Source organism: Metopolophium dirhodum, chromosome 3, assembly GCF_019925205.1.
Source record: "Metopolophium dirhodum isolate CAU chromosome 3, ASM1992520v1, whole genome shotgun sequence".
Lineage (NCBI taxonomy): Eukaryota > Metazoa > Arthropoda > Insecta > Hemiptera > Aphididae > Metopolophium > Metopolophium dirhodum.
Window position 1 is genome coordinate 36,649,317 of NC_083562.1, and position 24,136 is coordinate 36,673,452.

Sequence of the window (24,136 nt, forward strand, 5' to 3'; positions counted from 1 at the left end):
GGTCTTGTCTACCACGCGTTATCAACCAACGATTATCACTCGGACGTCGGACCAAAACAATAACAATATTATCATGTTGACATGTTAACAACATGATTTAATTTTCACTGTTGAGCGAACCGAAGGGCGAAGACTGCCAAGGTACAAAAATAATAGTAATAATAATAATAATAGTAAATAATACAATATTATTCAACAGACTTCGGAGTGGACTATCGGAGTAGTTGTTGTTGACTACCACCACGACCACCGAGGCGCCGAGTGCCGACTGCCGACACTCTACAGTCTACGTTCCACAGTCGTCCTGTTCGTTTGACTAGCACTCGACGTAAACGGTAAACGTCGTATTCGACATTCATATTATACGCCTTTCTGGTCTAGTCTAGTCGTCCTAGAGGTTGTACCTAAGTTATACCAATCAAATTAGCCGGACCATGGCGAAGAAGTTACTGGGACTGACCGCTGGACTCGCCAAGTCCACAGCTTTGGCTCGTAACCGAAATTGTAAGTAACATAATATTACTATAACATTGTGTCATAAGACTTTTAGATTAATTTTCACGCGTTTTGACCTGTTGGTCGTGTATTTAATTAATACATTTAATTTAAATCAACCGTTGACCGACAGTATGGGTTCGCAAAGTGTATATTTTGTCTGGTGGGTATTTAATTGCAATGCGTCAAATTTTCAATAACACTGGTGTTGAGATGATGAAAATTCAGGTTTTCGATCATTTTTGCGTTAATAAATAATTAACTACACTTGAGAGTATTATGATTGGTGAATCATAGTTTTAAAATATTATAATATACTTATTGGTAAATTGTGATTCAGAATCTTTGTAATTTATATTTAACTATTAACTGAAAAAAAAGGTACATAGGCGATGTAATAAATGATTGCGTTATTCAGTAAGATGTGTGATTTTTAGTGAAATCATGCATTCATACTTTTGTATTACCTATTCATTGTTACTCACCTAGTGATTTGATTTTTAATTTACCAACATGTTTTACATTTTACCTGAAACCTATGATATTACCCTATACAATAATATTCTTTGCCATTAACATAATAATTATTATAAGAAAAATATTTTTAATTCATACCAAAAATTATCATAACTTCACAGTAACTTACCTTTTTTGATTTGTAGTATATTTTAAAATATTTTTAATGTAAAAAAAAATATTATAAATTGTTGCTACAATATTTATAATATTAGTTAATAGTAATTCATTCATATAAAGTTAACATTATTATGTTATTATAATATTATGTTAGAATATATTTTTGGAACTATGTTATTATTATAATTATCGTTTGAAGTTTAGAAAATGATTGTTTAACTTATGACTCCCGGAAATTAATTTCTATGTTATAGGTAGATTATCAAAAGTTACAAAGTATATATTATAACTCCACAAGTGAAAAATAGGTCACAATTTGTTGTTTTGCTAATGATATAGATAGTCAGTTAATACACTTGAAATTATCAAACTTAGGTACATTATCTGTTATTATAATGGTTAGATAATAAGTACTTTATATTATATTGTATATTGCTTACTATAATAGCTAATAAAATTGCAATAATTTAAAATTAAGAACAATCACTATTATTTTTAAAAACTTTTAAGAGGACAGTACACCCGAATGCATTGTCTCAATCTTACAGATTTAAATGGATTATTTAAAATCTACAATTTACTATTTAATGCGTATGTAAGACAGAGCCAAGTTGACAACGCATGCATTTCTGGAGTCCACTTAAAATAATATAAACAACTTTGAAAAATATCCAAATAAAAAGTACTTCTTTAGAAAAAAATAATAATTACAATTGTGATCCTATGTAAAATGACTAAAAAAGGAAAAAAAAAATCATAATTTAAAAAAAACTATAATTTTCTTATAGATATTATATTACCTATGTACAAATCACAACAGTTCTAAGTTGTTTAATAATAATATGTAACATAATTTATTAATTTAATGGGATTAGTTTCTTCAAAGTTTTTAAAATAACTTTTAGCTTACAAATACAACTATGTACTAATGTAGTGTATCTATGTAATTTTGTTTTTGTATGAAATTTTAGATGCCACGGCTTCAACAAGAATCTTGGCTAAAAATCCCATAGTTGAAATGGATGGTGATGAAATGACTAGAATTATGTGGGAAAAAATAAAAGAAACACTCATTTTTCCTTACATAAAAGTATGTTTTACAATTTTTTTTTGTCTGTGTCAATTTTTTGTAATTTATTTTAACTCTTAGTTAGATTGCTTGTACTACGATCTTGGTTTACCCAATAGAGATGCGACTGATGATCAAGTAACTATAGATGCTGCTGAAGCTACATTAAAATATAATGTGGGTATTAAATGTGCAACTATAACACCGGACGAAGCCCGTGTTGAAGGTATAAAAATGCTTAATATTGTAATTACATTTTACAACTCTATTAATTAATTAAATACTTGTATTTTATAGAATTTAAATTGAAAAAAATGTGGCTCAGTCCTAATGGTACAATACGTAATATTCTTGGCGGAACAGTTTTTAGAGAACCAATTATATGTAAAACTATTCCTAGACTGGTACCTGGTTGGACCAAACCTATTGTTATTGGCAGACATGCACATGGTGATCAATACAAAGCTACTGATTACTTAGTAACCAGGCCTGGCCAAGTAAGTAATTACTAATTTGAACTATTGGCTATCTCCCAATATATGATACACGCATATACCAATGCATTTTAGTATACTGTATTAATAATAAAAGTATAGTATGCAATCTACAATACACATTGTTTTAATTTAATGATTTTACATGAAATTAATAATTAATAAAATTAAAATGATATTCGGTATGACTTAATATATTAAAAAAAAAAATATATTTATTTATTTATTTATTATTATTAATCTGTGGATTCTGGAAACTGCATATTACTACTAGATGATAGCTGAACTATTTGTGATAAAAACACAATAATAATGAGCATAATTATTTTTGATTATCTAGTTGGAATTAGTTTTTACTGATCACAAAGGGCAAGTAGAAAAGCTTAAGGTGTTTGATTTTAAATCTCCTGGTGTTGCGATGGCCATGTATAATTTGGACGATTCAATAGCTTCATTTGCTCACTCCAGTTTTCAAGTTTGTTTAGACAAATAATTATTCCTACATTTTATCATTTATTTTTAATTATTAATATTTATTAGTATTATAAAATTGTTATAAAAAGGTGGCTTTGTTGAAAAAATGGCCGCTTTATTTGTCTACAAAAAATACCATCCTTAAAAAATATGATGGAAGATTCAAAGACATTTTTCAAAATATTTTTGAAGGGTTAGTATGATTAGGTACACCTTATTTTATGGATTGAATTGTAATTTAATTATTTTATTTATAGGAACTACAAGTCTCAATTTGAAGCAGCCAATATTTGGTATGAACATCGTTTGATCGATGACATGGTAGCACAAGCATTAAAAGGAGATGGTGGTTTTGTATGGGCATGTAAAAATTATGACGGAGACGTCATGTCCGATATTATTGCTCAGGGATATGGTTTGTGAAAACAGCACTCTAGATAATTGGTATACCATTGCAGTTTATTTATTAATTAGTTTATTTGTAGGTTCTTTGGGCCTTATGACATCAGTTCTCGTATGCCCTGATGGTAAGACATTAGAATCTGAAGCTGCTCATGGAACAGTCACCAGACATTACAGGTAATAATATATATGATACATTTGGTTAAATCTATGTAAATTAACAAATATACTATTTTCAGACAACACCAAGAAGGAAAACTAACATCAACAAATCCAATTGCTTCAATTTATGCTTGGACCCGTGGTCTTAAGCACAGGGCAAAGCTTGATAACACCCCTGAACTTTCCAAGTAAATTTCATAAACATTAGTTGTCTTAAAATATTGACTAATACTAATCTGATCATAATATCATATAGATTTTGTGATACATTGGAAGAAGCTTGTGTAGGAAGTGTTGATGCTGGCCATATGACTAAAGATCTTGCAGCTTGTATACATGGTTTAAAAAATGTAAAAGAAGGAATGTACTTAAATACTAACGAGTATTTGGATAGCGTGAAAGAACATTTGGACATTAAATTGAAACCGTAAGAATAAATAGTTGAGAGACAATACAATAATATAATGTATATCAAATGATAACAATATATTCAGAGCATTCATTCAGAATTTAATTCAAATTGTTGATATTGATATGCATGCACCTTAAATAACTGCATTTGTTTCAAATTGATTATTTTTAATTTTAGTAATTTATTATTAAAATCTTCTAAAATTCATTTTTTAACCCCATGATTTGTTCCTGTGTACAGGGATACAAAAAAACTGTTTGCATCAATTGGTGCAGTTTGACAAGTCTGACATTTTGCTGCAATTACAATTTATTATTCTATTATACTAAATACATACTTTTTATACTTAATATAATATATATTTGAATAAGACTATATTTATATTTTAATAATTGCACTTTTATGATCAAATTTGCACTTAATAAATCAAAATTAAAAATTCCTATCTTATTTTCTGCTTTTATTTATATCGTAATTTATGATACTCTACATTGCATTTGAATTTTTATATAATATATTGTGCTTTCCTATAAACAAACCTACTTGTCTTCACTTACACAACAGATATTATTTACAAACTATATTTGAGAAATAAAAATAAGTTTTATTACATAAATTATTTAGTTAATATGTATATTTAAATGTTTTATTATTGAAGTTTTATTTACATTCAACTATTAAAATTTGTCAAATATGTTATTGTAAAAGTATTTTGCTTTTTTAATTAAATATTCCTTCTAGACTACTTTTTAATTACACTAGATAGTTCACACGAGACAAAAAGTTCATTCTTTGCAGATAAGTTCAATAGCACTTCATCATCTATTCTCTATTGCACAGTTACATTTTTTAGATACGATCAATGAAATAAATGCTTTATATTTTTGGCATGTACTTCTAATATTAACCATTGTTATGTTAAAATTTGTATGCTGCTAAGTGCTAAGTGACTCATTGTTGTTAGTTACAATATTCTATTGAAGTTCTATTTGTTACTATTATTAACAATAGTTTTGGTAATTTATTGTAATGCTCAAAATTAATTCTACTATAAGAAAAATATATTGTCAATATTTATAAATGGTGGCTTGCATGAATAATACAATATGTATTTTTATATCTACAAACCTTTGTATAGAATATATCCTATGATAATTTTATTTTTTTATAAAGATTGTATAGTTTGTTGACACAAACGCAGCATGTTATTGAATAATTCACTGAGGTAGTTATTTTTATACCGTTGAAATTTACTTTTTAATTTATATGAATTCAAGTCATTATACAATTATTTTTTAGATTGTTATTTGATGAAAAATATATATTTATTTATTTGTTGATAATTTATGTTTATCTTATTTGCATATACTGTGACAAATTTTAAAGACATACAGATATTTACAAACCTAGTAACTACTTTGCATTAGACAGTGTGGAACGTATACAAAAATAGGATTTATGTGTAAATGTGTAATTTATTATATACTTATAACAATCATGAGTATCTTCGAAGAATTAATTAAAAAACTAATAACAGTTCTCACTTTACGTCTAACAAATTAAATTATTTGATTCATGCATTTTCTTCAAGAAATTATTCACATTAAAAAGTTAATTAAACATTAATAAATTTTAACTTGCATGATCACAATATAATATGAACATGAGTTGAATAGAGCTGCTTTTAAAAGTCGTTCTAAATAATTTAAATCAGAACATTTCATATAAATATGTAATATAGTAACTAGTAAAGGATAATATTTATGTGACATTTTTGGAAACAAAATCATAGTTAATTTATGACTAACAGTCAAACGATAGTAAGATTATTTCCTACGCATATCATGGTAATGAATAACGATGGGTGGCCCATCATCATGACATTAATGGGTTTACACACACTTAATGTTTAATTACATTTTTTATATTGACACAGTCAATTTCCAATATACATAGATACAAATTAAAAAATACTTTAAGTTACGGATATTATTACTGCTTAAATACATAAGCCAGCACCTTAAGACCTTAAATTAAAATAATTTAAGTCAAATGTAAGATTGAAAAATTAAAGTGATCATCATTCAAAAGTGATTTTAAAATGATTACGAATAATATATCAAACCTTCATTTTTTGGTTTAACATTTTAAACAATATATTGAACAATTCTAACTTTAACAATACATCCTATTATCTCTAGTTTCAAATGACGTAACTCACCTATGTCATAATATGACTTTGTTTTTATTCAAATATAATATTACAATCCATACACATTTGGTACAATAAGTAATTTTGATTAAAGATAATATATACATAGCGAGACTAACAAATAATATGAGTATATGACCTATGTAAACTAATTTTAAAAATCATTTCAATAATACAATACAACATATTTTGTAAATTTGATTTACCATCACTTATAAAAGTAATAATTTTTATTAATTTATTATGATGAATACAAACAAAAGTTGATCATTTTTTATAATATGTATAAAGTACCTTCGGCCAAATGTTAGACATACATATTATAAACTAGTGTAAACACAAATGAAGTTGTAATTATTAATTAATATTAAATAGGTAACTTTATAGCTCATAGGTATGATATTTATGCATACAATCTACACTTGAAAACATTTTAGTTATAAATGAGAATTGTATTTGTAATAAATAGGCGTTGTGATTTAAAATATAATATGTTATTTTATTAAATGTATAAAATATAATAATTTTTATAACACATTTACTATTCACTAAATGGAATTTAAATCGATTGAGACCAAACTGATATATTATAATATTTATAATTTATCAATTGCATAGTGTATTAGCTATGTAACTATTGTATTAGTATTTAGTTTAATACTATAATGTATAATTTAATAGGTATTTTACAACATTACGTCATAATTTAAAAGTTTACCGATTTAGAAAATTAAATAGTAAACGGATAATATAATAATTTATTAGGCTTAGGTCTATAATACCTATTCTGTGTCCCTATTATATACGCAGTAACTTATTGTGTCGTATTGTTGTTATCAAGGTCTCCCGTTGTGGTGGGTGGGGGGGAGGGTCAATGGGGCCGTGCCCCCCGCTATTTGGATGATATACGTCTTACGAACATTAAATTATTTAAATCACGGATTTAAGATTTTAGATTAATATACGGTTAACAAAATATTTTTCTTAGGCCCCCCCGAGAAATGTTTCTACGGGCGGCCTTGGTTGTTTTATTCACTACCTATATAATTATGTGTATGAGGTCTATCATGACTATTGCGTTGCTGCAGATGATAAAACTTAAAAATAACATCAGCTACAATATCTATACTTATCAGTAGAAAACATTACTAAATATCATATTTTTATTTAGTCATAGTAAAAATGTAATGCTCAATCGTCGTTCGAGAAGTACGGGTGTGGTTGTACCTATCTATTCTGAGACATTTACCTATAATTTATGCACCTACCTATATTTTTTTATACCCAATATTATTCCGAGTACCTAAACATTATCTGAAAATAATCGGAAATACATAATATCTCTAGTGAATATAGTCGTTACGGTATTACTGTATTATAGTAAATGGTAAATGTAATTTGCAAATACAAGGCGAGGGTCGTCTTAAGTCTTTTACCGTGGATTGGCCGCGGCACCTATATTCTGGTCGAACAATATATAATATTACGAGCCGCAAACAGTAAACAATGAAAATAGTAATAATAATGCGTATAATTGCGCAAGTTCAAAAGTAATTTCTACCGTACGACCAATTTTATTAATAAGTAACGAAACATCAAATACAACCGCTGCTACGAAAAAGGGTACTAAATCTGTATTTTAGATTTTTGCAGTAGGTAATAGAGCTAAAAAAAACATTCAATTCTGTAACGATTTGGTGACATTTTTTTTCAAATTTTATTGTAATACGGAAATTCTGTATTCGTTTTTACTTGTTTGTACCAAAAATTTGGTTTTTGTTTCAAAACAAAACACGCGGATGAGACATTTTTTTTTATCAAATGTAATTTAAAGACGATCGTATTACCTCGAGACCTTAAGTTATGATTTTGTGCGGAAGATGCAGCAGACTAATAGGGTAGTAAGTGAGTCCTCGCGAAAGAGAAAACCTTAAACGGGTCATTCCGCATTCGGTCGTTTATATAATATTTAAGACGTTATTATGAAATGCGCTATATTAGGTTAGGTATTACAGGGTGATTTTTCTAACAGTAAACGCACTAATTATCTCAAAAAAGTATTCATTTTATCACATAATAATAGTCATAACAAAACAACATTTTTGTAAAAAAAATCCTTTTGTTTTATCGTCTTATCTATTTTAGATCTAGTGGAATGACAAATATATTGATTTTACAACGGGTTTTTTAATTTTTTTTCTATCTGAAAAATTATTATTTTCTATACCTACTCAATGAATTGCTTTAAATATTTAGACTAAATGTATAGATATTTAAGATTTAAAAATTTATTTTTTATCAGTAGTTGTACAACAATCAATACTTTACATAAAGTACTATTTTATAAATATATGTTACATTTGTTTTATAAACACTTAAACTTAAGTCACTCTAGACAGTCGTTAGTCAAGCATATTCAATTTTCGAGTTCATGTTTAATTGTTTTTAGTTCTAAATAAACGTATTTTAGGTCATCGTGGTTCAGAGTATTAATATGATACAAAGCATGAGGAGAAAAGGCTACACTTACACGTTTAATTTAACTTAAGTTTTTCCATTGAGTATTGCATTTTTTTATTAGATAACTGAGAATTAAAATGAGTAACGACTCAGTACTTAATTAAATTAATAAAAATAAATACAATTATCATTAAAACGTTGCAAAATATATAAATACATTTTTATTTTATCGAGATATTCAACAAGACAATGACTTATGCATTTATTAACAATATAAAATACCTATAAATCACTATGGTCTGATCCAAATATTTTATTATTCCTCATGTTTAAAGCATTCACTTACAGCGTACTTTAATTATTATTTATTTTAGCCCAAGTAAAAACGACATTTTTTTTTTTGATATTATTTTGTTAATTATAGATAACTTTAAAGCAAACATTAAAAACTCAGCTATTTTTCAGAGCACAGCCAGTGTTATAAATAATAGTTTCATTTTATTAGTAACTCTTTCAAGTTCTATTTTATTTTTTCTTATATCGAAATCACAATGGTATATATTTTCTCGGTAAAAAAAAAACAAAATGAAAGAATTCAACGAATTCAAAATTATATAGTTTAAGGTATATTGAAATATATAAATACTAATTTCTGCATATTTTCCCCAAGTAATATTCTCCCGTTCAAATACTTGGATTATTATGTTACTATTGTAAACAGTTATATCCATTATTATTAGATATTACTCGTGTAGGTACAATACATTTTCAGTAGCGATCGTGATACATTAATATACACGTTATATGGCTCTCTTTTTCTGTTTTATTTCAATGATTTTTTTATAAGTCCGAACACTTGTACACAACAAATCACAGTTTCGTCAACACTATTAAACGCAACATAGATCAAACGGCCGCTTTATTATTATCTGTTCATACATCGGTTTTCTGAAAAATATTTTGCCCGGTCATATTATGAAATTAAAAATACGTTCGAAAAGTAAAACCCCGGAAACAGTGTGATTATAACGATATTATAAAATAAAATATGGTAAAAAAAATATATGGTTTTTTTATTCGAATGCCACGTCGCAGCGATTTCGTAATGAATTCAAATTAATTTCTAAACACAATACGATATTATTGTTTTCGAAAACGTTAACGGCATGCAGGGTCCGGGGCGGCGACGGAGTGTCGCGACTGCGGTTCAGATATAACATATTATATATAACAATATAATAATATCACCCTGTATACTACATTATGCCGTATCCGTATGTTCTACATATCGTGCATCAATCACGCCGACGGGTGCCTATATATACACTGCTATTATAATATTACATTAGACATTGTATTCCTTCTATACAAAGCGCGTGTAACGGCTACGACCGCGCCGTACTTATACACATCGGTACACGCGAACGACGTACAGCTATTACCTATACATACAATACGAGTGTCTGACCGTGTATATGTGTGTGTGTATATATATATATATATATTTATAATAATAGTGATAATGCACAACTATATTATAATAATACCATATTACAGTGTTGTACAATAATAATATAATGCGTATAGGTACTTATAGGAACGCGTACATAGGTTTCCAGTGACTTCTGCTGCTGTTGCTGCTGCAGGTCTTGAATATATTTAGTGAATTTGCATTTTCACGCGATATACCTATAGGCACATATCGCGTCCTTTTCATAATTTAATATTATATAATACCGGCGATGTTCCACGATGACGGTCTGTCCATTACGATATTATGATATATCACCTATAGGTACTTATTATTATTACTTTGTATAATTATTATTATTATTATTATAGATAGGTATTTGCGCTGTTCGCTACAGTGGCGTGCCGGATATAATATGTAGATAATATTATGTCTCGCATATGTACCCGCAGCTATATTGTTATAAACAACAAGTGCGAAAGTGCAGTAAAATGGTTTGTAGTCTATAATATTGTATAGGTAGGCAGGGCCTAAAATTAAGATATTTTGCTGCTACTATACGTCTAATTCCACGCCAAAATATTTTTTAAATAATGAACCTAGCGTAGTGCTTTTGCTTTGCTTGTATGGCGGCGATAGGCCTATGTACTCGTGTCAGGCGTTAGCCTATGACGAGTTGGATGAGTTGATGTAATGAATTAGATGTTTGAGTTAGCCCATGAGTGGGGCGAGGTTTTGGGTGATTAGCTGTTTCGGTGACTGTCGACAGGCCTAATTTTCGGATGTGAGTGTAAGTTGAAAGAGAGTTTCGGTAGAAGAGGTTTTTACTATTTGATTTTACTGTTTGTTTTAGGGTGGAGGTACGAGTTGAGGAGAGAATTGTCCTATTTGACACAAACCATGGGGAGGCGGTTATGATGCGGAGACCAATGTTTTGGACGGCTTCGAGTTTACGCCAATTTGTTTCCGACAATAGTGGTCCCCATGCCGGGCCAGCGTAGGACAATATTGGCTTGACATACAGTTAGAGAAGGTTGAGTTTTGTTATGGTGGGAATGGGACTGGATCTGTTTATAACTGGGGCTAGCGTAGTGCACACACCACATACCTATTATAACTTCATTGCATATAGTTGTTTTTGCCATTTATTAATAATTAGTTATAATATATACAATCTAGGACAATCTTCTATAAGAGTCCATGCTACCTATATGGCTATATGACTAAACATTTTTAAGTTAAAAACGAAATAGCTTAGGTTAATATATACTTATTATATATTATTATAATCCGCCCTGAATATGGTGTAGTTGGTATTATTTTTACTGTTAAGGATTTTAAACAAATACAATACGCTAATTGGCAATTTTCATTAATCAATATTGAATATTAATCAAATAAAAACTTATAAAAGCCGAAAATAAGTACTGCACACTTTTGAATTTGCTACTGCACACAGTTTTAGGCCCTGTAGGTAGGTATATATTCTGCAGGTCTGTATATCTGGGCGTATCAAAACTCAAAAGTGTAAATGTTAATACCCCGCAACTGCATGTGGGTGCACTGGGTGGTGGGTTGGGAAGACTGGATTAACCATATTTGATACTGGGTATATTATAATATATAGGCAATTGCTCATAGATTGTCCAAATTGTAATCAAAAGCGTCAAATATTTTGTCCATAATATTATATGAATTTATTAAAACATCATTCATTTTTTTCTTTTTTAAGCTAACTATAATAATAGGCAATTAAGACGTATTTACATCGATCCGACTGTATTAGATATTTATATGTAATAGTAAGCGTTGACGTAGGTATCACATGTGATGTGCATTGTGCGTATGTTTGAAAAAAAAGAAGAATATACACAGCTTATAAAAACGTCCAATGGGTACGTGCGTTGGCACTTTATTTATTTAAACGACGACTAGAATTATTATGCTCACTAAATGTTTTTTTTAAAAAATTTGTCAAAATAAATGCGTTTTTGAAACCTCGAAAGTAAACGTGTAATAAAAGTTATATTATTTTCCCATAAAGGCCGAGCTTTTTGAGGCATTCTCATCTCGTCGAGTAAAAAGGCCGGCGTAGGAGATTACATATTTTTTGTTGTCAGGTAAAAAGGTCTCTGTAGAGGATTACACCATCTTTATTTATTTACAGTTTAAAAGGTTATTCGTGTTGGAGTTTACATTTGGGCGAATAAAAATAGCGGGGCCAGCACCCAGCAATTTTTATTTAAATTGTGCTCCTGGACGTGTTGAACATTATACTATGATGTAGATAACTAAGAAACGAAATTTTCACCACATAAGAAGGAGAACGTTGGCTGCTGTGCAATATCGTTTTTATTTTTTCGTTAACGGACCTTCAAAAAAAGTTTTTGGAGTTTGAAAAACACAAATAATAATGGATTTTGAAACAACAAGAACATTTTTCGTATAAGTGATAAAAAAATAAAAACGATGTTGCACAGCCAAAGTTTTCCTTTATATGTGGCGAAAATTTCGGTTCTTAGTTATGACCGTAGCCTCCTCCTGTAAGTTCTTTCCCGCGCCAAAACGTTTTTGGACTTACACGTGAGGACTCGGTACTCGCATGTGTTGTCTACGTCTTACACACGCACGACATGGGAAATTATCGTTCGCCAGTTTCAATAGTGTGCCGTCGGTTTTGATATCAGAGTGAATTGACCCAAACTTCTCTCATTGGTTTTTTATTTCGTATCTCCCATGGTTGAAATATCCAAGGTCATTGCATATGCAGTACCCCTTCTCAATCAAATATTTGATGATAAAAATAAAAATGGCAGCGTAAAGAAAGCCAATAATAATCAAGTATATAACAATATGCCCGGGATTTTGAATTTGTTAGCAGCTATTGTCTGCGTATTTTTGATGATAAGAAAAATGTATTATCTATGGATATCCCTTTACGCAGCCATTATTGTTTCTGATGATAACAATCCGAGTCCATGTGCAATAACCTGTATATTTCAACCATGATATCTCCTAAAAAAAAAAGTACCCATACATTGTATGATGGCATTTCGGAAGATCGGGTGGTCACCTAGGGAGCCGCCAGACGTAATAAGCATCATCCGATCGTTCGTTCCGAATAACTTACTCTCTATCGCAATACGACGATTGGTGCGAATCGACCGCGAGCTTACGAACGGAAAATAAAACCATGTGCCTAGGCATAATACGTCTCATGCGGTAAACGGAATGCGACCGCATTTGTAATGTTATAACGACATACCTAATATCAATAATTTATTATTATTGTGACGGTAATATCATCGTCGTCGGGCGGTTGAACGACCACCCCGGGCCATTGTCGTCAATAATGGAAAAATATCAAAGCTCCGTGTTATACGGCCCATCGCCATTTATTGTGCAATGTACGCATAAGTTATAAGCACAATAAGTACATTGTATGATGATATTATAAACACGACGCACGAGTGCACGACGCACGTGACGAGCGATGACGGCGCACGCCGCCATGATGTCTATATATTATAATGTAATATCTATGGGTCTATACTCGCCTCAATTGGGTCTAACGAGCATAATAATATTCATTATAATAGATGGGTACATAATAATATCATCATATTATTGTATATAGTTATTGTAAGGTGGTTCTACAACCACGGTACCCCCCCCCCCCCCCCCCGTACACATACACTTCTACCTGTCATTAATATTGAGTAACACGCCTATACAGTACAGTATACAGCCATATTTTAGGTACCTATCTTTTTTTTTTACATTTTTGAACCGATGACCGGGGGGTGGGGCAGTATAGTGATTAATATCTAAATGGTTAAATGGTAAATTGTCAAGACTATAATAGTGTTGTAGTAGTATAATTATAATAGGCATTTGAGTACTATATTGAGGGGATCGCGTGTCACCTATTTTTCGTACGTTTTAGACCAATGACCGGTGGTAAATTACACATACTTCTGAATTTCTAATTTTGATTTTTAATGTATGTATGAATTCTTCGGCAAAATAACTAGGCTTTCTATAGGAAGTCGATTTTCAATTTTCAATTTTTTTAAGGACCGTAGAATTTGGATATTTTTTTAAAAAATCTCACGAAATAATTGCATTACATTTGTAGTTATTTTGGGCTTTTTGGGTTTTATATCGAAAAAGTGGTTCCTACAAAGCATAGTCTAGGCTTGCGAATTCCAATCGAACTTCAGGAAGTATGTTTAATTTACTACCGCTTTTGGTAGTCTTTGTGGGTGATGCATAGAAGAATATATTTCGTTTTTTTTCGATTTATTGAGATGTGCGTGTGCGTGCGAGAATGGCACACGACGGATTCCGAACGTATCTACGCACACTAATGATCATTTACTTCGCACACAACCACACTGTAACGAGTATCAGACATCGAATTGCCTATACGCGACCCCTTATTAAATCACCGCCTTCAATCCCCACAATTATTTTATGAGTATTTCATTGATTAAATATATTTTCTTACAACAGCGCAAATAATGGTATGACGTTATAATAATAATAATAATAAGGATTCAGAAGGTATACTCCTGCAGATTCAGTGGCGTAGACAAGAATTCCATTGGGGGTGGGGGGGGGGGCATATATTCATTATTTCTAAGACAAATCCCAGGCTAGTGTCCCCCCCCCGCACTATTATAATATAACAAAAAACATCATGGGGGCATCCACCCGTTGGCTATTGGTTATAGCCATCAGGTCAGGTACTTGTATAGCACTAAGAAAAAACGTCATTATACTAATTAAAAGGATACATGCACTAAAAAATGGAATTATAATATGCATCAAAACGTAGAAATATAAGCACGGTAGTTTTTCTAAAACATACATTTTTTATTACTTTTTAATGTATCATAGGTATAAGAATTGAGCTAACAAAATAACACTGTTTGTAATTATTTATGAATTGTAGGCTATTATTAAAGTGATAAAAAAAATGTTGTTACTTGGATATGAATTCGACGGAGCTTTGATATCGACCTTTTTAAAGAGTTTTAGATATTATACGGTTAAAAATATTTTTTTAAGTATTATAATATCACGGGTACATGCGACGTGAAAAAAAACCGCATGTTGAGTTGATTTTCGTTTATTCACGAGCGCAACAACTTACAAAATATCAGTTACTTAAGTAGTGTTAAGTTACTTTAAATATTACCATTAAATACTCATAATAAAATCATCGGAATTTATGATGTGCGATTGGTAAAAATGCGTGTGGGCAGATATGAAATGACTACAGACTATATTATTATAGTCGATCTAGGTATCTACTATCGCATAAAGCTAAACCGGTGCCTATTATACTTGTACAAAGCCATTCAGAAATGTAAGACTGCTGTTTTCTGTAAACATTTGCGTTCAGATTTGGCAAACAATTCGGTCTGATGGTCATCCGGCGCTAATATAATTTAATATTAATATTGGCTCGTGTCCATTGCGGAAAATCCGTGTTCAGCTTTAAGTATATGCATCGCGCGCGCTGTTTAAAATGCCAAAACGTTTCATAACTTTAAACTATATCGGACGGTAATCAAAATCAATATAAAAGCATCCAAGAATAGGTATATTTGTATTGAATATCTGCAATGCGAAAGATACGCATCATTGGGATGTATTTTTTTTTTATATCCGTTTTAGTCGACGTTTTGGTGGGTTCTTTGATTAAAACTCTGCAAAACGAGTACAATAAAGACTAGAGAGTAGACTGTTAATGATGTTTCGTCGTTATCTATATGCCGTTGGTTATTAGTCCAATATGAGAAACGAATTATCGTGAAATTGTTTATAGAAATGTTACTGTTATCGCTTATCAGTTTATTGTCAGTGAAAACGGCAATAACCAGTGGCGTAGTTACGGGGGGGGGGTGTAAGGGGTTTCCACCCCCCCTACACCAAAAAAAAAAAACAAATCTTTTTTATATTGGTTAGAATTTTAAATAATAGATAGGTAAATAATACTAGTACAAATTAACATGTGTAATATTATTATTACTATATATTATATTAATATAGTTATAGAAATTATTCGAGTGTTTACACTTCTGAGTTTTATTTTAAGAAAATCAATTATAAAATCGACGAAAACAGCGATAACGACCTCCATAAAAATGATCTAAATATTAAGACTCTTGAAACCTGTATACCTTCTTCATCTTTTACTTCGGTTGATATAAGAATTAATGACATAACATATTTTGTTAACCATGTATTGTCTCATAGTGAAATTCATACAGTTATAAATAGTATATGGACACCAGATATAACGTTTAATTTTCCTATACATAAAAACTTCGATAAAAATAAAAAAGGGCAAACGAGCAAATTTCAATTCAATTGGTTATTAAGATGGCGATGGTTAGCATACTCAGAAAAAGAAGATGGTGCATTTTGTAGACTTTGTGTTGCTTTTTCAAAATCTGAAGGTGGAATAAATGGCCAGAAACTTGGTGCTTTGGTATTAAACAAATTTGATAATTGGAAACACGCTATAGAAACATTTACTAAACATGATAAACTAAATTATCATATTAAAAGTGTAATAGACACCGATAACTTTTTAAAAATGAGAAATAATCCAAGTATATCCATTGAAAATCAATTAGATACAGCCCGTAGTAAACAAGTAAATGAAAACAGAATAAATATTTTACCTATAATTGAAGTTATTATTTTATGTGGTCGTCAAGAGCTTGCAATACGAGGACATAGAGATTTTGGTAAAATCAATGTAGAAACAATGCAAACTACAAATGAAGGAAACTTTAGGGAACTATTGCGGTATAGAGCTCGTGGTGATCTAAAGCTTAAAACATTTCTTGAAGGTCCAGGTGAACGAAATAAATATATTAGTCCTACTAGCCAAAATGCTATTATTGATTGTTGCAACACGGTAATACTTAATAAAATTGTAGCTAAAATAAACAAAGCAAAGTGTTTCACTGTCCTTGCTGACGAAACCGCCGATGTATCTGGTATAGAGCAAGTGTCTTTATGTGCTAAATATGTTGATATAGATGAATTAGTTGTCAGAGAAGATTTTTTGCAATTTGTTCCTACAAACGATTTAACTGGCAAAGGCTTAGCAACTCTTATTATTGAAAATTTAAAGGCGTTCGGGATAGAACTTAAGTATTTACGTGGACAGGGGTACGATGGGGCTGCAGCTATGTCTGGACAATTTAATGGTGTTAGGTCACATATTTCTCAATTGTATCCGATGGCAACTTATGTTCACTGTACAGCACACACCCTTAACTTGGCAGTATCTAAATCTTGTACAATACAACCAATTAGAAACTGCTTGGGTACGATTGGAAAATCACGAGATTTCTTTGTATACCCCAAACGAAAAAATATACTTTTACAAGCAATCGAAGACTTTAATGGAACAATTAATGCAAAAACATTAAAACGCAACTGTGCTACAAGATGGATCGAACGTTTTCATTCAGTTCACGATTTTATCGAACTTTTGGAATGTGTCGTTGATTCCTTAGACACTATTAGTAGTTGGGCCGATGGTGATACCTCAAGTCAAGCAAATAATTTAAAAAATTCAATCTTACAAGGAGAGTTTATCATATCACTTTTGGTTTTATCGAAAATATTTGCAGTTGGATTGCCACTATCTAAACAATTCCAAAGCGTTGCCATTGATTTAAGAGAAGCTATGATATTAGCTAATGCGACACTGTCTGAATTAAAAACAATTCGAAGTAACATTGATGAATATTTTCATGAAATCTATACAAAAGCATCTGTTCTAGCTCAGGAGTTGTGTTTTTCAATATCATTACCTCGAATTGCACGTAAACAAAAAAACAGAGATAACTATTCAGTGAACACGCCTGAAGAATATTTTAAAATAACAATATTCATACCTTATTTAGAATTGTTTATTAACGAAATTGAATCGAGATTTATTGAACATCAGAAAACATTAAAAGGATTTCAAAACTTATTTCCAAAAACGTCAGAAATGACAACACTTGAAAAAGATGAATTTATTAGTTTGATAGATTTTTATAATGATGATTTGGCAGATAACAATAAAGATATTTTGGTATCTGAGTTAAAACTTTGGCGACGTAAAATACTTGCACTAGATAAACAACCTACAAATGCTATGGATGCTTTAGTTATCTGCAATAACATGTATCCAAATATATACAAATTACTACAAATTTTAGCAACACTACCTGTTTCAACAGCTTCATCCGAAAGATCTTTTTCATCATTAAAGAGAATTAAGACGTACCTAAGGAATACAATGTCAGAGGTATTTATAAAATTGTATAATATAATATATAAGAACTAATTAAATAAAAATAATAAATATGAATGATATTTTACATTTTTAGAAAAGATTAAATGGTTTGGCAATGCTCTCCATTCATCGTTCAATATCAGTAGATGCAAAGGAAGTGTTGGACGAATTATCTATTAACAAACGTCGAGTGGATTTTATTTTATGAATTATTATAATAAACTAATATAAAACTATAAAAACTATTTATAATTAATACAAATTTGAAACAAAATAAAAATAACGTACGTAAAAAACTAATAACTTGTAATTTGTATCATAAATATATTTTAAAACCCCCCCCAGAAAAAAATCGTATCTACGCCACTGGCAATAACTACCTATTAAATATAATATACGTAATTAGTAGGTACCTACCTATAACGTATTATACTTACACAGAGTGAAGAATCACCAATTAGGTATGCTCGTTTTCCTTTGATAAAAAATGTATTCAAATTTAAATTTTGGAATATTTTTGAACTTTTAAATATACTTACATAAAGAATTAAGGCTATATTTTACAATTTTTGAGATGATTTGTACTACTTATAATCTTTTATTTTTCAACATCTCACTGTAAATTATTAAGTGCGTGTAATTTTTTTGAAAATCTTCATGTACCTAGCTGCCTACCTATATTTCAAAATTTGAAAGAGCAGTTTCTCTGCAGTTATCAAAATGTTTAAATATTTCACTTACGATGAAGGCCCGGTAGGTCTACACGTATATAAAATAAATGTAATATTGTTTACATTCTCAAACATTTAAGAAACGCCAAATTGTAATAGTCGTGGTGTTGCGCGTTTTCACAAAAAATGTTATATACACGCGTACGAATAAAACTGCATACCTAGACCTACCTATATTATGCTTTAAATGACGTGCTCCTGTAATTGCACGTTTCCTGCACGTCTGCACAGCGCCTACCGATTACATACCTCCTCCCCGGCACTGTTTCGCGAGATCTAACGGATCTAAATCCGTACAAATTATAATATTATAATATCGTTACGATAATTTCCGTCGTCGCGTGCAAATGCAAATAATGCGCACGTATACCCATACGTATAATATATAGCTACTAAAATCATATATTAGCAACACGAAAACAGTAATAATATCATGACGTACAACGGGAGAATGCAATGTGGGTGGGCCGCCGATGCGTATAATATGACCGCGCGAATGTACGCCGATTTGTCATGCCGTCAGCCGGCCCGTCACGGTCGTTATTATTACAAGCGATACGCCTAAACATCGGTTATAAAATTTTACTCGACGCGTAGAACGACGTGTTAACGGTGGTAAAAATTTGAATCGCTATAACGTCATTATTATCATTATATTACGCGCGGGTACTTATACCCACGTAGGTACGTCCTACCGAGGCTGATTTCCACCGAGTGAGTACTGCGAGCGTCGCCGTCGGACCCGTCAAATGCCATGCGCGGCAATCGGCAAAAAAACGATCGATTATTAATAAAAAAAAAAATTGTTGACAATGATTCGCGTGACCGGTTCGGGAGAATGTCAAACGAAATCGCTCCGCGACGAAAGAGAATTTCGGGATCGAGTGATTACAATATTCTTCCTGTGTTGGCCTGTATAAAGCCGTTGCGCGTTTTTTTCACACACACGTCGTGCGGATACTATGGAATAAATTGGTAAAAAAAAAAAAAAAAACCGCCGTAATTAGCATTTATCGGTGCACGAGATCACGTATTGTTTTACGTACCTATACATCATACTTGTAGGTACGCGTACATTACGAAAATGTGAAAAATATTATTCGTTATTGTCTGTAATATTGCAACCGCGGTTTTATTTATTTTTTTCATTTACTTATTTTTCTTTTTGTTTATTATGTATTTTAAAAACGAATTCAACTTTGACAATACGCACACTACACCGACCTATCGCTTTAACTAGGGTTTTTTCGGACGAATAAAAATATCCCACGCATAAAATATTAACCTTTGAATTTAAAACGTGAATAAATGTCGTTTGATGTCGAAAAAAATATTGAGGTTAATTTAGAATGACGTATCGTCGTTGAGTTATTGATAATGATATTTGCAGTGACCAAATAAAATTTCATTTACCCACTCGTGTTATATTATCGATAATTTTTCAAATAAATATTATTATCATTTAAATATGAATATATACATGATACCTTTACGACTATTATACAGAGGTAAAGTTACAAATTACTAATTAATTATAAAGCTAATTGTATAGAACCTATAATTAAATTTACAAAAGATGTGTTGTTTCAAAACAATTTAAATTGTATAACTATTAATTTTCCTTTAAGTAATAGCCAATTGGTATGATATATACCTATATAGGTACCTACTTAAACAATTTATCGACCTATCTTTAGAAATACCTATATGGGTATAGGTATGTATGATTATCTTCATTAATTACTCATTGTGTACTTACGTATATGATGTGATTAATTATTAAACCTGCAGACGTTATACATTAATTATAAGAGCTATCTTATATTCAATAAATTTATATTATACCTAGGCATAATATACATATTGTGTATTGTGTATATCGTGTCTCGTATATATAGTATGCATAGAGAGCCATGAAAACGTAAGGATCAATTGAGAAAAATTTGATTTAAATCGTATTTGAGATATGCAGTTGGTACCTAACTGATAAGACGTGGTAGGTAACTATAATTAACAAATAATATAAATTATTATTGAATTATACCATCTACCATTCTACTATGATTACTATATATAGATAGTAGGGTGATGCTTATATGGGCAAATAAATTTTTTTCTTCAATTTATTTGAGGGCACCTCGTAATTATTTTATACCTGCCTCTGAGATACTATTACACGTAAAATTTTTTTTTTTGAATTTTTTTTAAAGGTCGCTACCAGGAATTGAAAATTGATAAATTTCGAAAAAAATTAATTGTTTGTATATTTTATTATCTAGTATAATTTTTACATATAAGGTAGGTATTATTATTTTAATTAGCTATGTTATAATTACATTCTACAAGTATTTACATTATTATAATATTAAAGTTGATTTTTTTCTGTCCGGATATTTTTGCCTAAACTGTTTTATTAGTAACGAAAGGAACTGTTTTTGTTCTTCATTTGTGGTGTGTAATTTGTTATATTCCTCCATCAAAGCCACTCCTCTCTCTGCAATATCGTTGACAACTCTCATTGACTGAACGATTGCTTTACTTTTTTTATAATCTTCGTCTTCATCCCAATGGTCGACATCTTTATTAAAAAACTGAGAAGAAATTCCTAATATGTCAAAGAATTTGCGAGTGTTGTCGGTTACAAAATCGTTTTTTCTTAAAACAATTATCTATATTATAGGGTAAATAGATATTTCCCGCCTGACTGTTATCGGTCTAGTAGGACCCCCCATTTTTTAGTTAATATTAATATTAATAATATTAGTCAGTAATTAACATATGTATAATATTAATAATATTATTAATAAAATAAATAAATTTATAATTTATAATAAAATCTTAATATTAAGAAAATCCTAATATTAATAAAATCCTAATATGAAGAAAATCTTAATATTGATGAAATCCTAATATTAAGAAAATCTTAATATTAAGAAAATCCTAATATTAAGTAAAATCTTCATATTAAGAAAATCCTAATATTAAGAAAATATTAATAAAATCCTAATATTAATAACATTTTTTTTATAATCTTCGTCTTCATCCCAATGGTCGACATCTTTATTAAAAAATTGAGAAGAAATTCCTAATAGGTATGTCAAAGAATTTGCGAGTGTTGTCGGTTACAAAATCTTCTAAGTTTTTTCTTAAAACAATATCGGGTTCCAAACTTATGCTCATACCAACTACCATGTTTCTTTTTGTTTCGGAAGAAACATTTTCGTCAAAAAAGGCGAATGCGATCAGTTCTTCTGATAAGTACCAAAGATGGCCAAGGAATTTCTTCATAGCTTTTTTAGAAATCATTACATTTACTTCTTCGTATTACTTTAAATCTTTTAATAGTTGTAGGTCATTTCTAGGTGAGTAAATCGCTGTAGCAGCTTGAAACCAATATTTTATGTATATTCTTACAGTAAAAATACAAATGTCACAAATTCCTACATATTCTTTTTTCGTCAGCTTAAATTGTCCTCTAAATAAATATATCTTTAAGGAATATATGGCTTTTGCCATCCATCGAGCACGATGAAGTCCACCAGGGGATCTAAAATATATACCTTTTTTAGGAACTCCCCCCAAGAAAATAATACATAGGTTCAATAATTCTTTATAATCATCTCTTGGTTGAAACTCCTCTAGTTCTACCTCTTTTTTTGAAGGTAATTTAGTTTCAATTAAATTTTGTGACATCTGACCGATCAACCATACTTCAGTCGTTTGTCTCGTCGAAACCACTGTATTAATACAAGTTGCCATAATAGACGTGTTTAATAAACTATAGTAACTGCGAGATTAACGTTAAAAAAAATAAATTGAGCACAAAATAAGTATAAACAGCTACAATTTCAAACATTAAACACGAATGCGATGACAATGTAAACTGATAATGAATTTGTGACCAAGACACCCGTAGTGAAATATGTTCCTTCCTATCTTTATGAGTCTATAGAAATTATCGATTATAATATTGTGCCCATATTATCGAAATAATGTGTTTCTCGTTATCTTCATAGGTCTATAGAAATTATCGACTATACCTATTTTTGGCGAAATTATAGCATTATTTTATCTGCTGGTAGCGACCTTTAAAACTTAATTATTACACCTGAAACTTTTCCTACAGCTCATTTATATCATATAGAACAAATTGGCAAGGTGCCACAATTTTATTTTAAAAGTTGAATTTTAAGCACCACCCTAATATAATATAGTAATCGTGAATTTGTTAATGGTTTTATTTTGGTATAGAATATTAGACTTCCAATGGGTATAATATCAAATATTTAAATATGAATTATAAAATAATAATAATTGATCAATCTCAAATTACACCATATATTTACAATAATTTCTTAGTAGTTGAACAAATTGGAAAAGTAAAAATATATACATATAATACAGGTAGGTATAGTAATTAATATAATAGTTGGTAATACTCTGTATGTATACTTAATGTTGGATGTGTGTTGAAAAATCTTTGAATTATTGAACTCATATATAGTGGTTAATTGCAATAAGTTTTAAATGTTTAATATAATATAATATAGTGTCCTGCGGGTGAAAAATGAGAAGGTTTTGTACTTGCGGGTTCAAATCCCCTTTAAACTTTCGATAAGTTTATTTTCTCTCAATTTAATATTACTTACAAGCTACAAAATTAAATTAGTTTAAAAACTTTAAAAAAAACTATTATCAATATTATTTTTATTTTTGTTCAATTGTTGAATAAATAATAATTCAGTTTTAAATATTTAAAAGGCGCGTTTTTAGTGCGTCATCGTGCTGTCTCATAAATAAATAT

General features: G+C 30.1%; 3 protein-coding genes across 3 annotated transcripts; all 3 read left to right on the forward strand.

The window, feature by feature from the left end:
- On the forward strand, window positions 1–5,487 carry LOC132941241 (isocitrate dehydrogenase [NADP] cytoplasmic-like). Its single transcript, XM_061009199.1, has 12 exons — window positions 1–141; window positions 200–504; window positions 2,103–2,221; window positions 2,282–2,426; window positions 2,498–2,697; window positions 3,035–3,169; window positions 3,258–3,361; window positions 3,426–3,583; window positions 3,654–3,747; window positions 3,810–3,920; window positions 3,989–4,159; window positions 4,385–5,487. Exons 2-12 carry the CDS (start codon window positions 435–437, stop codon window positions 4,422–4,424), a joined length of 1,347 nt encoding a protein of 448 aa, XP_060865182.1. The 5' UTR covers window positions 1–141; window positions 200–434; the 3' UTR covers window positions 4,425–5,487.
- A 9,502-nt stretch (window positions 5,488–14,989) lies between these two features.
- Window positions 14,990–17,996, forward strand: LOC132940669 (zinc finger MYM-type protein 1-like). Its single transcript, XM_061008378.1, has 3 exons — window positions 14,990–15,030; window positions 16,555–17,872; window positions 17,949–17,996. The coding sequence occupies exons 1-3, from the start codon at window positions 14,990–14,992 to the stop codon at window positions 17,994–17,996; spliced, it is 1,407 nt and encodes a 468-aa protein (XP_060864361.1).
- LOC132941899 (52 kDa repressor of the inhibitor of the protein kinase-like) lies at window positions 17,719–18,884 on the forward strand. Its single transcript, XM_061010130.1, has 2 exons — window positions 17,719–18,613; window positions 18,696–18,884. The coding sequence occupies exons 1-2, from the start codon at window positions 18,005–18,007 to the stop codon at window positions 18,807–18,809; spliced, it is 723 nt and encodes a 240-aa protein (XP_060866113.1). The 5' UTR covers window positions 17,719–18,004; the 3' UTR covers window positions 18,810–18,884.
- The last annotated feature ends 5,252 nt before the right edge of the window (window positions 18,885–24,136 follow it).

Excerpts from the sequence above, each read along its gene's own strand:
- LOC132940669 (XM_061008378.1), top strand. The coding sequence starts at position 14,990 with ATGGGGGCATCCACCCGTTGGCTATTGGTTATAGCCATCAG. Across the intron at positions 15,031-16,554 it reads CTATTGGTTATAGCCATCAG|TGAAATTCATACAGTTATAA; the intron begins GTCAGGTACTTG and ends ATTGTCTCATAG. Across the intron at positions 17,873-17,948 it reads ATGGTGATACCTCAAGTCAA|TTGGATTGCCACTATCTAAA; the intron begins GCAAATAATTTA and ends AAATATTTGCAG.
- LOC132941241 (XM_061009199.1), top strand. The coding sequence starts at position 435 with ATGGCGAAGAAGTTACTGGGACTGACCGCTGGACTCGCCAAGTCCACA. Across the intron at positions 3,748-3,809 it reads ACAGTCACCAGACATTACAG|ACAACACCAAGAAGGAAAAC; the intron begins GTAATAATATAT and ends TACTATTTTCAG. Across the intron at positions 4,160-4,384 it reads TTGGACATTAAATTGAAACC|GGATACAAAAAAACTGTTTG; the intron begins GTAAGAATAAAT and ends TCCTGTGTACAG.
- LOC132941899 (XM_061010130.1), top strand. The coding sequence starts at position 18,005 with ATGATATTAGCTAATGCGACACTGTCTGAATTAAAAACAATTCGAAGT. Across the intron at positions 18,614-18,695 it reads TAAGGAATACAATGTCAGAG|AAAAGATTAAATGGTTTGGC; the intron begins GTATTTATAAAA and ends TTACATTTTTAG.